The following is a 12,168-nucleotide window of genomic DNA, read 5'->3' as shown; positions in this document are numbered from 1 at the left end:
AGTGACTGTCCACTGTTCTGGCATACCTCTTAAACTTAAATTGATTTTTCTTTTAAAAAAACACTGGTATTTTTAGTAATAAAATTGAACATCTTTTTATAAAACACTATAGTTTAGTCAAAAAATAAACTAGTTGGCCTGACAGCCAACAAGAACAATAGTGACTTACAACACTCAACCAATTCTGTGTGCAAATTATGTCAGGGATAGAGGGGACCTACAATTTGACGCAAAATATGAACGGCTAATTTGAGCAAGCACGTTTCATGACAAGAATTACTTTTGGATGATTTGTCAATTCTTCGCAAGAGGCAGAACTAATAAATAAACTTAAGGTGGCATAGGCAGGGTTTGAATCCAAGACAAGAACAGCATGACAGTCCTATGAACTTACCATTACACCACGGGTACTACTACATTCAATTTAAAACATATATATAATCGATGATGTTTCAAAAAAAATATACTTTACTGAATGCACTGTACAAAAATATGTTTCTTTTCTACTGAATGCATTAAATTGTCAAGTTGACAAGTAATAGCGCCTATTGTGAATAGAGTAATTTTTGTTTACAACACTAATAAGTTAAAAATTTTAAATTTAAAAATTATTAAATAAACATTTCGTGTTAATTACTCGAAATGCTCTTTAAGAAAAAATGATTTCTCATCTGCCCCATTTTATTGAAGACAAACTAATCCATTCTTGTAATCTGAATATTTCTCGAAAGCAACGCTCCAAATTAGCCCTCATAAGGAATTTACAATTTTACGAAGTCTATAACAAGCAAACCATAAACTCTATCGACTTACAACATACAGTACTTCATAAAATACAATATAAATTCGATAGCATAGAACCCGAGACAAATGGAACATCCACTCAAGCTAGTGATATTATGGCCAGTTCCAAAACATGTCCAAACCAAAATAATGGTGACATAGTGTTCGGCAAGTATATCTATCTAAATAGAAACGATAAAATAGTGTATATAATTATTAAATGCTGGAATTATATGGTTGTTATTAAAAGAACTCCGGAGGGATTCTGTTTGCAAGCTGAATTTGAAGATGTGATGTCTTTCCAAGTGTCCAAGCTAAACAAATATCAAACACAGGTCTCAATATCATTCCTGCACAAAGGCGAAAGTATAGACACAAGTTTTCAAGATGGAATTGAAACTTTAACGGCGGCTGAACTACCAACAGCAGATGTGTACCGAAAAATGATTGAAAAAATAAAGAAACAAAAATCTGAACTGCTAGTCCATAAAACCATATCAAGGAAAGAGTTCTCTAAACTAAAGAGCACACAACTGTTTGGTTGCAATATTCTACGAACTCCTCGTTTGGACGAGCTGCAAATCCTTTCAAAATGTGGTAATTCTTGGATTAAGCTTACAGCCAATGATGCTGTCATAATTGGAGTCCCTATAGTTAATAACTGCAGCTCTCGACTGACAATCTTGCGCAATTTCCGAGCGGTACTCCTGGGTGCTGGAGATTTAACCCACTCATTTCAATTGTATCAATTAAATAAGTCTTTTTGTGATATTCAAAATATTCAGAGCTTTTTTAATGACTCCGATTCGGACGAAAAACAATCTTCAAACAGTTCCTGGAGACAGTGTTTAGATGTCAACTTGCTTCCTGAAACATTCGTAGTTTTGATCCTTAAGTTAAAGATCCAGGAATTTTTTGAGTCCAGCGCAGTGAATGTTCCTTTATTTGTCTTCTATGATGTTCGCACACACAATAAAACATTAAATCAGAAATGTTTCTTAACAACGATATTTTTTCGGGATATATTTTCAAATAATTCGTGTAGGCTATTATTTGATGAGAAAAATTTGCACCGAGATTTGCTAACCGTAATTGCTTCGTCATACGAAACTCAAATCAGACTAGAATATGCTGTATCGGGAGTGGCATTTGAGGATTACCTTTGTCAGAAATTAGGGTTTTATAAAATTCCCGCCAATCAGAACTTTTCTGAAGCAATGAACGTCGATGGAGAAGATGACGACGATAATGTCGATTTTCCAATTAAAAGAAAAATAATATTTTTCAACAAAAACTCGGATTCATTTTGGCACGGAACTTTGCTAGAAATATCCCATATCAATGAAACTTCAGCCTATATAAGAATATTTACAAAATCTCAAGAAAAATCCAAAATTTTACTTAAGCTGCTTCGACTAGATTTAAAAGCAATTTGTGGCATAAAAGACCTACACAATAATGTAAAATCTCTATCGATAAAATTAATAGAATTGGAAGCCGCTCTACGAGAAGAATTTTGCTGTTGTCTGGAAACCTATTCGAACAGTGCAATGAAAATAGATCGCATAGATATAAATAAGAAACAAAGTTTACACAATCACTTACATTCAAAACAACTTAAAACAGACCTGTTATTTAAAGATTTACTATTATGACATAAATAAAAAAAAATAAAATTTGTAAATATATTTAAATTATATTTGTTTACCATGCACGAATAGAAAAACCTTGATCTTTAAGGTGCCACAAGAATTTTATATATCTATTAAAAGTTTTTTTTTTAAATAAATATAAGATGTATGTTTTAAAAATTTATTTGATGGATCTTTTTGTTGCACGATGAAAAGATGTGTTCTGAAATGCTTTTCAAATTTCTGGTGTCAACCGTAATGGCCAAAGTAGTACTCATGGCGTTATATGACATAACAGAGGTATTGGGTTCAATTCCTACCAGTTTTTTTTTATGGGTTCTATCTCTTGCGAGGAATTAGTTAAAAGTACTTTCTTAAATTCGGAATTCGGAATAAAAACTGCAGGCCCCTCTATCCCTCGTTATTACTCGAACACAGGAATGGTTGAGAGTTGTAAGTCACTAGGCCCTGGTTCTTCATGGACTGTTGCGCAACCTGACAAAAAAGTAGTACCCGTAGCGTGATGGTTAGTGCGTTGGACTGTCAAGAGCCATCTAATTTTTTTCACGGGTACTGCCTCTTGCGAAGAATTGACAAATCCTCCAAGAATAATTCTTGTCATGAAAAGGGCTTTCTCAAATAAGTCGTTCGGATTCGGCATGTAAACTGTAGGTCCTTTCCATCTCTGACAACATCACTCGCACACAGGAATAGTTGAGAGTTCTAAGCCCCAAGGCCCTGGTTCTTCATGGACTGTTGCGCAACCTTTTTTATTTAATGACAAAAATATTGAAGTCTTTAAGCTTTTATCCAAGCAAATAAAAGCTTAATTTCTTGGAATAATGTGTTAATGGGAACATCTCTAGAACCTATGATATCACAAAAAAAAAATAAGATCCGGTAAACGTAAAAATCCAAAATCTCGAAAAAAAACTCAATACGTGGATAACTATTTAATGTTGTTGGCTTCTTATGGATTAGATTCTTATATAAATGTGCCCACTAAAATTGTTGAAAACTCTAAAACATGTATTGACCATATTTTCTGCAGGAATAGTTTATCTCGTGTTGTTAAACCAGTTAGCTCATTGGCCGATTTAGGTATCACCGATCATTGCATGACTAGTCTTCATTACGTAGACTTCGTGGTTAACAAAGATGTAACTATATTAGATGGTGAAGTTAAGAAAATTGATTTTACTAGTCTCAATTTATTTTAACGATTTGAATCCTGGGACAGTGTCTATAATGAAAGTGATCCTTCACTTGCTTATATTAAATTCATAAATAAGGTAACTATCTTGATAGTTGTACAACATATATGATCAAAAAAAGTAAGAATAAACCCCTGAAGGAATGGATGACAGGATATATTTTGAATAAAGTAAGCCTTAAAAACAAACTTGGTAAAAAATGTAAGAAATATCCAAATAATAATCACTTTAAAACAGAATACAAGAAAGTATGCAAACAATTAACAACAGAAATTAAAACTTGTAAGGAAAATTATTTTATAGGTCAACTGGAAAAAAATAAAAGTAATATTAAAGGGGAATGGAAAATTTTGAATAAACTTTTAAATCGCAGTTACCAATCAGAAAAGCCTTTACTTATAGAAGATGAAAACATTCAAATAACTGATTCTACTGAAATTGCTAAACGTTTTAATACATTTTTCATTTCTATTTCTGAAAATTACTCTACTGAGGTATTAAGGAACAGAAATGACTGTTTGTTCACTGAAGGTTTAACTAGTGATAATGTTAATACAGAAAGTCTTTTTTATGTTCCTATTTTGCCTGGTGAATTACTTTTTATCATTAAAAAGTTAAAAAAAAAAATCAAGTTCTGTGACCAACGGTAATTGTTCTAACTTTATCTTTAAACAAATTGATTACAATATTGTGGATGTACTTTCACATATTTTCAATAAAAGTGTGTACGTGGTGTTTTTCCAAGCGCTCTCAAGATTGCTGAAGTCATTTCTCTACACAAAAAATTAAACCCTTGCATTATGAATAATTATAGGCCTATTTTACTGTTACCTGTTTGTTCTTAAATTTTTGAAAAAGCAATCAAGAAAAGAATTTTAAAGTTTCTTGATAAAAATAATTTTTTTAGTGAATCTCAATTTGGATTAAGAGCCCATAAATCAACTAAAGATGCGTTATTAAAATTTTGCAGTGAAATTTATGAAAACATAAACAAGAATTTGTTTACAACTGGACTCTTTTTTGATTTAACTAAAGCTTTTGATTTAGTTGATCATAATATTCTCTTGAGAAAATTAAAAAATGCAGGAATGCGTGGATTTATTTATAAATGGCTAGATTCTTATTTATCCAATAGAAAGCAATTAGTGAAAATAAATGGTAGTTTAAGTAGTTTGTGTGAAATTATTATTGGTGTTCCCCAAGGTTCGGTTTTGGGTCCCTTACTTTTTCTGATCTTTATTAATTCTATTTTCTATCAGAATTTCAAAGGCAAAATTACAGCATTTGCTGATGATAAGGCCTTTTCATATGGTTGTAGTTCTCTGGTTAATTTAATTTCTGACATCAACTCAGACTTGGATATCTTAAGTCGTTGGTTTGCAGTTAATAAAATGGTATTAAGTAATAAAACAAAACTAATGTACTTTAGTCTGTCAGGATCTTCTAACTTAGGTTAGGTTAGGTTGGAGTGGTTGTCCAGATATCATTGACACACGTAGACCTCAAGGGTCCATTGTGATACCACTAATGAGGTTACTTATGGGAGAGTAATGAATTTAAACAAACCATTTTGTACTTTTAATAAAGTTAGAGAGACGTTTTGTGTCAATCGTTGCCAGTTCACTGGTGTTATCGAAGAAGGGATTACCGAGAAAGTAATGGATAGTGTTGGACATGTACATAGAAGGTGTTGGACTGTTTCCTCTTCCTCCTCGTCCATGCAGCTTCTACAGAAGTCATTTGTGTAGACCCCTAGCCTCAGAGCATGTCTTCCTATGAGGCAGTGTCCCGTTATTACTCCAATTGCAGAGCTTATACTTTGTCTGCTCAGGGATATCAAGCCTTTTGACCGTTTTAAGTCAATACTTGGCCATATTTGCTTGGTTGCTAGGCAGGTGGTACTTTGTGACCATCTAGCATTTGTTGATTGTAGAGCATATTCTTGAGAAGATATTTGCATGTAGCAATTCGTGTTCCTATGTTATGTTTTTGTCTAACATAAGGCAGAAGTGTTCCGTTTTTGGCGAGCTCATCGGCTTTACAATTTCTCGGATTGTCTCTGTGGCCCGGCACCCAAATGAGGTGAATATTAAACTGTTCCGTCATCTCATTCAGAGATGATCGACAATCGTGGACTGTTTGAGAGTTTGTGGAGACAGACGCGAGAGATTTAAGAGCGGCTTGGCTGTCTGAGAAGATTCGTATATCCTTACAAGATATAACGTTTTCTTTGAGCCAGGATAGTGCTTCTTTAATCGCCATTACTTTTGCCTGGAATACACTACATTGATTGGGAAGTGTATAGCCAGTGGGTTATTTTTGGGCAGAAGCCCCATTTTGATCCTATGGCCTTTTTACAAGTAAAAAGCGCTACAGTAGCCTTTTTGACTCTTTCATCAATATTTGCCTTCCAATTTAGTTTTTTGTCTAAAATGAGGCCCAAATATTTAGCTTGATCGGAAAAGCTTAATGGGATTCATCTAATCTTGGGTGGGCTAATCTGAGGAATTTTATATCTTCTCGAAAAGAGTATTAATTCTGTTTTGTGTGGGTTGACGTCCAATCCACATTGCTAAACCCATTTAGTTAGCCTGTTTTGGGCATTTTGTAGAAGTTCCGAGAGAACTTGGGGTGCTTTCCAGATACGCAACGTGCGTCGTCAGCATAGGCAATCACCTTAAAACCCTCTGCTTCCAATGCTGTAAGTAGGTCGTTTACTACCATGTTCCATAAAAGAGGCGAAAGGACTCCATCTTGGGGATTGCCTCGATTCACCGATCTTGTGGCAGTAAAACTTCTCATGTTAGAAATTATTGTCCTGCTTTTGAGCATGAGACTTATAAGATCTATGAGTGATTTCTCTAATTTCAGCTTATCCATTGCTGTGGTGATCGCCTGGTAACTGAGGTTGTTGAATGCTCCTTCAATATCTAGGAACGCTACTAGGTTATATTCTTTGTATTCGAGGGAATATTCAATAATACGTACCAGCGAGTGAAGTGCTGATTCTCCTGATTTTCCCTTAGAGTAAGCAATTAAGCATGTTGAGCTGTGGGAATGAGACATGGTTTTAAATTATGTCTGATATAAATTTCAATCGATCTTTCCAAGGTTTTAAGAAGGAAGGATGATAGGCTGATTGATCGTAGACCTTTAGGGTTAACGTTTGAGGGTTTCCCTGCTTTGGGAATGAAGACTACTTTTGCCATTCTCCAGGCTTTGGGAATATATCTCAACCTTACACAGCTTGTCAGAATGATTTCCAATTGTGGAATAATCATGTCTGAGTATTTTTGTAGTTCGGCCGGAAAATTCCGTCTGGTCCTGAAGATTTATATGGATCAAAGCTGTCTATGGCCCATTGCAGTTTTTCCCGCGTTATTAGATCAACTAAATCGCTTGTATAAGCTAAAGACTCTGATGTTAAGTCATTGATTATGTTAGACTTAAATGCAAAGTGGGTGTCTAATAACAGATTAAGAGATTCTTCATCTGTCATAGTCCACGTGCCTGCTTCTGTCTTTAAAGCACTGGGTATTGTTGGACTTTTTGAGAGAATTTTCCTGAGTCTTGAGGCTTCTGAAGTATTTTCTATTCTACCACAAAAATTTCTCCAAGAAGACCTCTTACTCTTTCTTAATTCTTTTTATATTGCTTTAGAGCTTGTTTGTATAAGTCCCAGTCAGAAGGAGATCTAGTGTACTTAGATCTGTTGAAGAGTTTGCGACAGCTCTTTCTGAATGGTTCTAGTTCTTTATGCCACCAATGAGGTTTCTTTTTACCCTTTAAAATGGTTACAGGGCATGAAGTTCTCATTGATTCATTTAAGGCTCCGGTGAGATGATTTACAGAAAGGTCTAGTTCATCTTTACTGGAGGAGCTTTTAAGAAGGTTGTGATTAAGCAGTTGTGCTAGTACCTCCCTATAACGCTCCCAATTTGTATTCCGGTGATTTCGAAATCCCGTAGATGTATTTGCTACATATTTGAGCTCAAACTGAATGTATTTGTGGTCAGAGAAGGAATTGTCTTTTGAGACATGTCAGTTTAAAATCATATTGTGGATCGAATCAGAGGTAAGTGTAATATCAAGTACCACTTTCCTATTTTTGGTTACAAAAGTGGGTTCATTACCAATATTACTTTTCAGGTAACTAATAAAATCACTTAATTAATAAATGTTTGTTTTAAATTATTCTGAATTTTTTTATATAATGAATTAGCTGATTATTATATTTTGCCTTAGTAGATACCTTTAAATATTAATTAATTGAGATAAATGATATGTTTTTATCTTTAACGTCTTCTATTTAAATTATAATTGTAAGCATTGTAAACCAACCAAAATGAATTAATAAATAGAAAAAAAAATCCAAAGCTCAATAGTGTTAAACTTGCTAATGTTCAATCGCTCCATTCTTAAAAATAATATATTTTATAAAATTTCACCTGCTTGAAAAATTGGAGGAGATAAGTTCTTCGTAAGTTATCACAGGTGTTGCAACTCCAAATCTTAATATTTTCCTTCCTTTCTTGGCGATGAGGAGCCAACCGCCAAGATAAATTCGTTTTGATTAAAGTAGTGGTTGAAGATAGATCCTTAAGACCATATCTAAATATTTGTCTCTCTATGAGTCGTGAAGTTTTCTTTGGACATCCTTTGGCCTCAACCGTTGTTCACTTTTAATTTGCTGAATTAGAAAACTAACCCATTATTCTTAGTCCAAACTGAATACAATTAAAATGCCCATCACTATTTCTAAGAAAATTACAAACATATGCCAAGTTAGTTGGAAAAATAATGTTTATTTAAAAATAGTGTTTTTGTAATCCATGTTGTAAATAAATTTAATATAAGTCTTATAACCATAACAAACAACTCATATATCTTAGGTACAATTTCGTAAACGTCTTTCTTCATCCAGTATTATGTTATCCAAAGCATTTTCTAAATTCTGTGTAGCTTCAGCAAGTTCTGTATTATCACTATAGGAATCATCCACAATTTCCTTAACCTTATGTAAAAGTAATTTAAAGTTTAACATTTCGGTATCCCTGCCATCGTCTTCTGTGACAGCAGCTAGTCCTGTATATGGTGTGGACATTTTTTTCTGATAAAACCATCCACTTAAATCCGAGACTGAATAATCAGATTTGTTGGCGTCCAAGTAGCTGCGATTTATATCAGCTCCGTGCACTATCGTTTTTTGTTGATTAAAAATTTATAAATGATCTATTTATAAGAGAAATGTTAGAGAAAAAAAAACAACTTACACGATCTAGAAAGGTTTTGAGATTGTAGTTCTGCGGCAGCTTTTTTAGCAAATGCAGTGCGATTAGGTGTACTTGATGTTGGATACGATATACTTGCACTACTCTGAAATCAAACAAATATAATTAAATGCTAAAAAAAGCAGACAATAAACTCACTGTGAAACTTCTCATCTCATTTATAATACCCACAAGGAATTCTTGGTGTGCATTAAGAAAGTTCGTAATATCAGCTGTGGAAGATGTTTGTATGCACTTTAATTGCATTTCGATTTTTCTAAGAAAATGAAAATAAAGTGAAATGATATTATTGACTTTCTGTTTGTTTGTAAGATTAAAAGAAGTTGAAATTACGCATTCTGTTGAAGGAGCTTATCAATTATGGATTGTAGTTTATTGGACGGATGTATTGATGATGAACTTGATGAACTCACTTGGGAATGTTGAAACGAATCTATGAACGGGTTTGAAATTAAATACAAATGTATTAAGACAGCTTATCAGAAACTACTTACAGTCGTTTTTTAAGTAATCTCTAATTGTTGAATCGGTTTTGGTTTGGGGCATTGCTGTCGAATCAGATAGCTTTGTCTCGATTGTCACAAGTTCGGTTTCATTGACTGTGCTAGCATCGTTGGTATTACAAAAGCCAGTTGATTCTTCGTGGGTTCTTTGGAAGAAGATGTTGCACAATTTGGCAAAGTAATGGGAAAACTTTTTTGGTGGAAGATCCTGAATATAATAACAAAGATTATAAAATGTAAATTTATAAAAATAAAATGATTAAGAACATACTTCTGTAAATACTTCATACATTCGATGGCCGTTTTCGTGCTTATTTGATGCGAAACCAGTAGCAAAACATCTCATGCATAGAGACAAATTTTTACATGTTTGGCATTTGAAGCGTATTCCTATGATCTTCTCCGATTGACATGACGCACATACATTGCTGTGAATTAGTTTTTCGGTGTCTTCAATGCGTTTAACCAGAGCAATAAGATTGGCATAGATTAAGAATCGAGTCTGTGATGTTGACCACAGACAGTGGAATTGGTATTGACTTATCCCTTTAATGCTTTGGCACTGCAATCAAATTTAAATAAATCTTGTCTTACAAAAGAAAATCAAAAATGTAGTTCATCAACTATAAGCATCCTAATTTAGACAAAAGATTTCTAGTTTTCAAAAATATTTAATTATCATAATAATAATTACAAATGAATACAAATATTAGCTCTGTGTTTACCCTAAAACATTAGTGTAGCAGGGTTGAAAATTTAATTATTTAATAAAGTTGTCTGAGTTCTGTTCATTTAGTTCTGTTCTTAAATTAAGATTGAAAATCTAAAATTCTAAAGTGATAGAAGGAAGGTGGAAATTAACGGAACAATTTTGAGATGGGGAAAATTGCTAGATGTGCTTAAGTCGCAAAAATAACGTCTCAATGGCTATAACAATTTTTTCCGATGGCTAAAGCACGTAGGAAGGACAGTATCCCACAAATATATACAAATCAGATGAATTAATTTTGTTCATGTGGGTTCCTATTGAGTTATGACCCACAGCAAGGGGTACAGTAGGGCCTACTTAGCTAAAGTAGATATTTTGTCTTTTTCTTAGAAATATTCGGCCATACAATTTTCAAGACCAAAGGGGTCGATAAAATGTGGGTATAGTTCTCTTAAAGAATGATTTATATTAAGAACCACTACTGTGGTTTCCCTCGAGACGAAATAGTATTTTATTGTATGGCCGTAAATGTGATCTACCCCCATCTCGATATGGTAGTTCTCTCATGTGCTAGTCTCTGAATGTTGGCCATGTTTTTTTTAGATTGGCTGTCTTGTAACAGCCAGCAACCACCACACACTGTTATATCAGCCTTACAATGACCTATTATATCAACTGAATTGTTTTGGGACTTAAACCTCAACTTTTACCAACTATTTTACTGCAAATTTTCAAAGAAGCTCGAAAGTTTATCCGGATTAAAAGGCAATAAAGAAATATAAAAGGGAACATTATTTAGTTTACAAATTACATGTTTATTATAAAGATCTCAATTTTGAAGTTTTTCAGTGAACTAATAGAAAAATTCGAAAAAAAATTGAACTTACTCTTGAAAAACATTGATCCAATACAGTTGGTATATTGTGCTCACCATATGCGGTTCCCTCTTCGAGATATGTCATGATTTTGGATAAAATCACTAGCAAATATTTCATAGAATATTTTGTCACATAATCATTTTGGTCCCGGACCAGTTGAAAGAATTCATCAACCAATTGCTCCGAAGAGTGTATTTTACACAACAACAGAAATGTTAATTTTATTTCTATTGGGGAAATCGAATGTCGTCTGTGCCTGCAATATGTTAATCAAAGTTTGATATATGGTATTTCTTGAATTCGATACCAGCAGCTTAACTTACGGATCAAATATATTCCAAAAGAAATCAGACAAAACAGCAGTTGCTGTTTCCAAATTATAAGAAACAGATTTTGTGAAATGTCCCAGTTTTTCACATGCGAAATACATGTCATGGATCAAGGAAGTAAGCTGAAATGGTGGAACCATATAGTTTGGATCGACTTGGGTGATGTTATATCTCTCCAGAACGGCCAGAATCAATTTGTAGGGAATGCTAGAGGCTAAAAGTATATCATTTTAAATTGTTTCCATTCAACATTAAGTCATTTAACTTACTATAGAAGACTTTTTGTAAAGTAACTATTTTAGAGGCGCACCGGTAGACAGTGTATTTGTAGGAGGCAAACTCATGTTTGAGATGAGACATTACGGCAGACAACTTTGGATGGTCGTATTCTAGCTGTTCTGTTCTTCGATTCATTTGATTTATATGGTGTATATCCATTTTAATAAATATTAAATAAAATCTGCACCAATTTTTTAATATAAAATCTTTTTGTTTATAGTTTTAGAAAACCTGCTTTCTTCTATTTCTATTTCTATTCTATTCGTTGGAAAAATGTCAAATTTGATTTCAAACCTGCCGACTTTTTTTTCATTGGGTTGTCTAAACTGAAATGTGTTGCATTCACAGTAAAACAAATCTTAATTATGTAAGGCTACGGAGATACGACAGAATATCTGGTTTTGCTTCGCGCCTACTGAATATGCCATTTGAAAACTATCTCGATTATCGAAGTTTAATTTTATTCTCTGATATTCTTATAACACGCCAGCCACAATACTGCTTTGAAAAAATTAGAATTGGATCCTCGCACAGATCTCATCAGTTAATCG

General features: G+C 33.5%; 2 protein-coding genes across 2 annotated transcripts; one reads left to right on the top strand and one right to left on the bottom strand.

Moving 5' to 3' along the window:
- The first annotated feature begins 559 nt into the window (after positions 1-559).
- LOC129946583 (uncharacterized) lies at positions 560-2,522 on the top strand. Its single transcript, XM_056056829.1, has one exon. It carries the CDS (start codon positions 660-662, stop codon positions 2,436-2,438), a length of 1,779 nt encoding a protein of 592 aa, XP_055912804.1. The 5' UTR covers positions 560-659; the 3' UTR covers positions 2,439-2,522.
- Positions 2,523-8,413: 5,891 nt separating this feature from the next.
- Positions 8,414-11,852, bottom strand: LOC129946194 (dystrobrevin alpha). Its single transcript, XM_056056287.1, has 9 exons — positions 11,608-11,852; positions 11,333-11,552; positions 11,019-11,265; positions 9,694-9,984; positions 9,414-9,630; positions 9,253-9,352; positions 9,058-9,175; positions 8,902-9,004; positions 8,414-8,824 (listed from the first exon to the last, which is right to left on the bottom strand). The coding sequence occupies exons 1-9, from the start codon at positions 11,774-11,776 to the stop codon at positions 8,517-8,519; spliced, it is 1,773 nt and encodes a 590-aa protein (XP_055912262.1). The 5' UTR covers positions 11,777-11,852; the 3' UTR covers positions 8,414-8,516.
- Between the last annotated feature and the right edge of the window lie 316 nt (positions 11,853-12,168).

This window comes from Eupeodes corollae, chromosome 2, assembly GCF_945859685.1.
Source record: "Eupeodes corollae chromosome 2, idEupCoro1.1, whole genome shotgun sequence".
Taxonomy (NCBI): domain Eukaryota; kingdom Metazoa; phylum Arthropoda; class Insecta; order Diptera; family Syrphidae; genus Eupeodes; species Eupeodes corollae.
The sequence above is the reverse complement of the archived record's forward strand: the minus strand, read 5'-3'. Positions and strand labels throughout refer to the sequence as shown.

What these genes read in the sequence shown, in the direction of transcription:
- LOC129946583 (XM_056056829.1), top strand. Translation starts at nt 660, where the DNA reads ATGATTTCTCATCTGCCCCATTTTATTGAAGACAAACTAATCCATTCT.
- LOC129946194 (XM_056056287.1), bottom strand. Translation starts at nt 11,776, where the DNA reads ATGGATATACACCATATAAATCAAATGAATCGAAGAACAGAACAGCTA. An exon ending in TGTATGAAGTATTTACAGAA is followed by an intron (nt 9,631 to 9,693) that starts GTATGTTCTTAA and finishes TATTATATTCAG; the next exon opens with GATCTTCCACCAAAAAAGTT. An exon ending in AGATTACTTAAAAAACGACT is followed by an intron (nt 9,353 to 9,413) that starts GTAAGTAGTTTC and finishes ACCCGTTCATAG; the next exon opens with ATTCGTTTCAACATTCCCAA.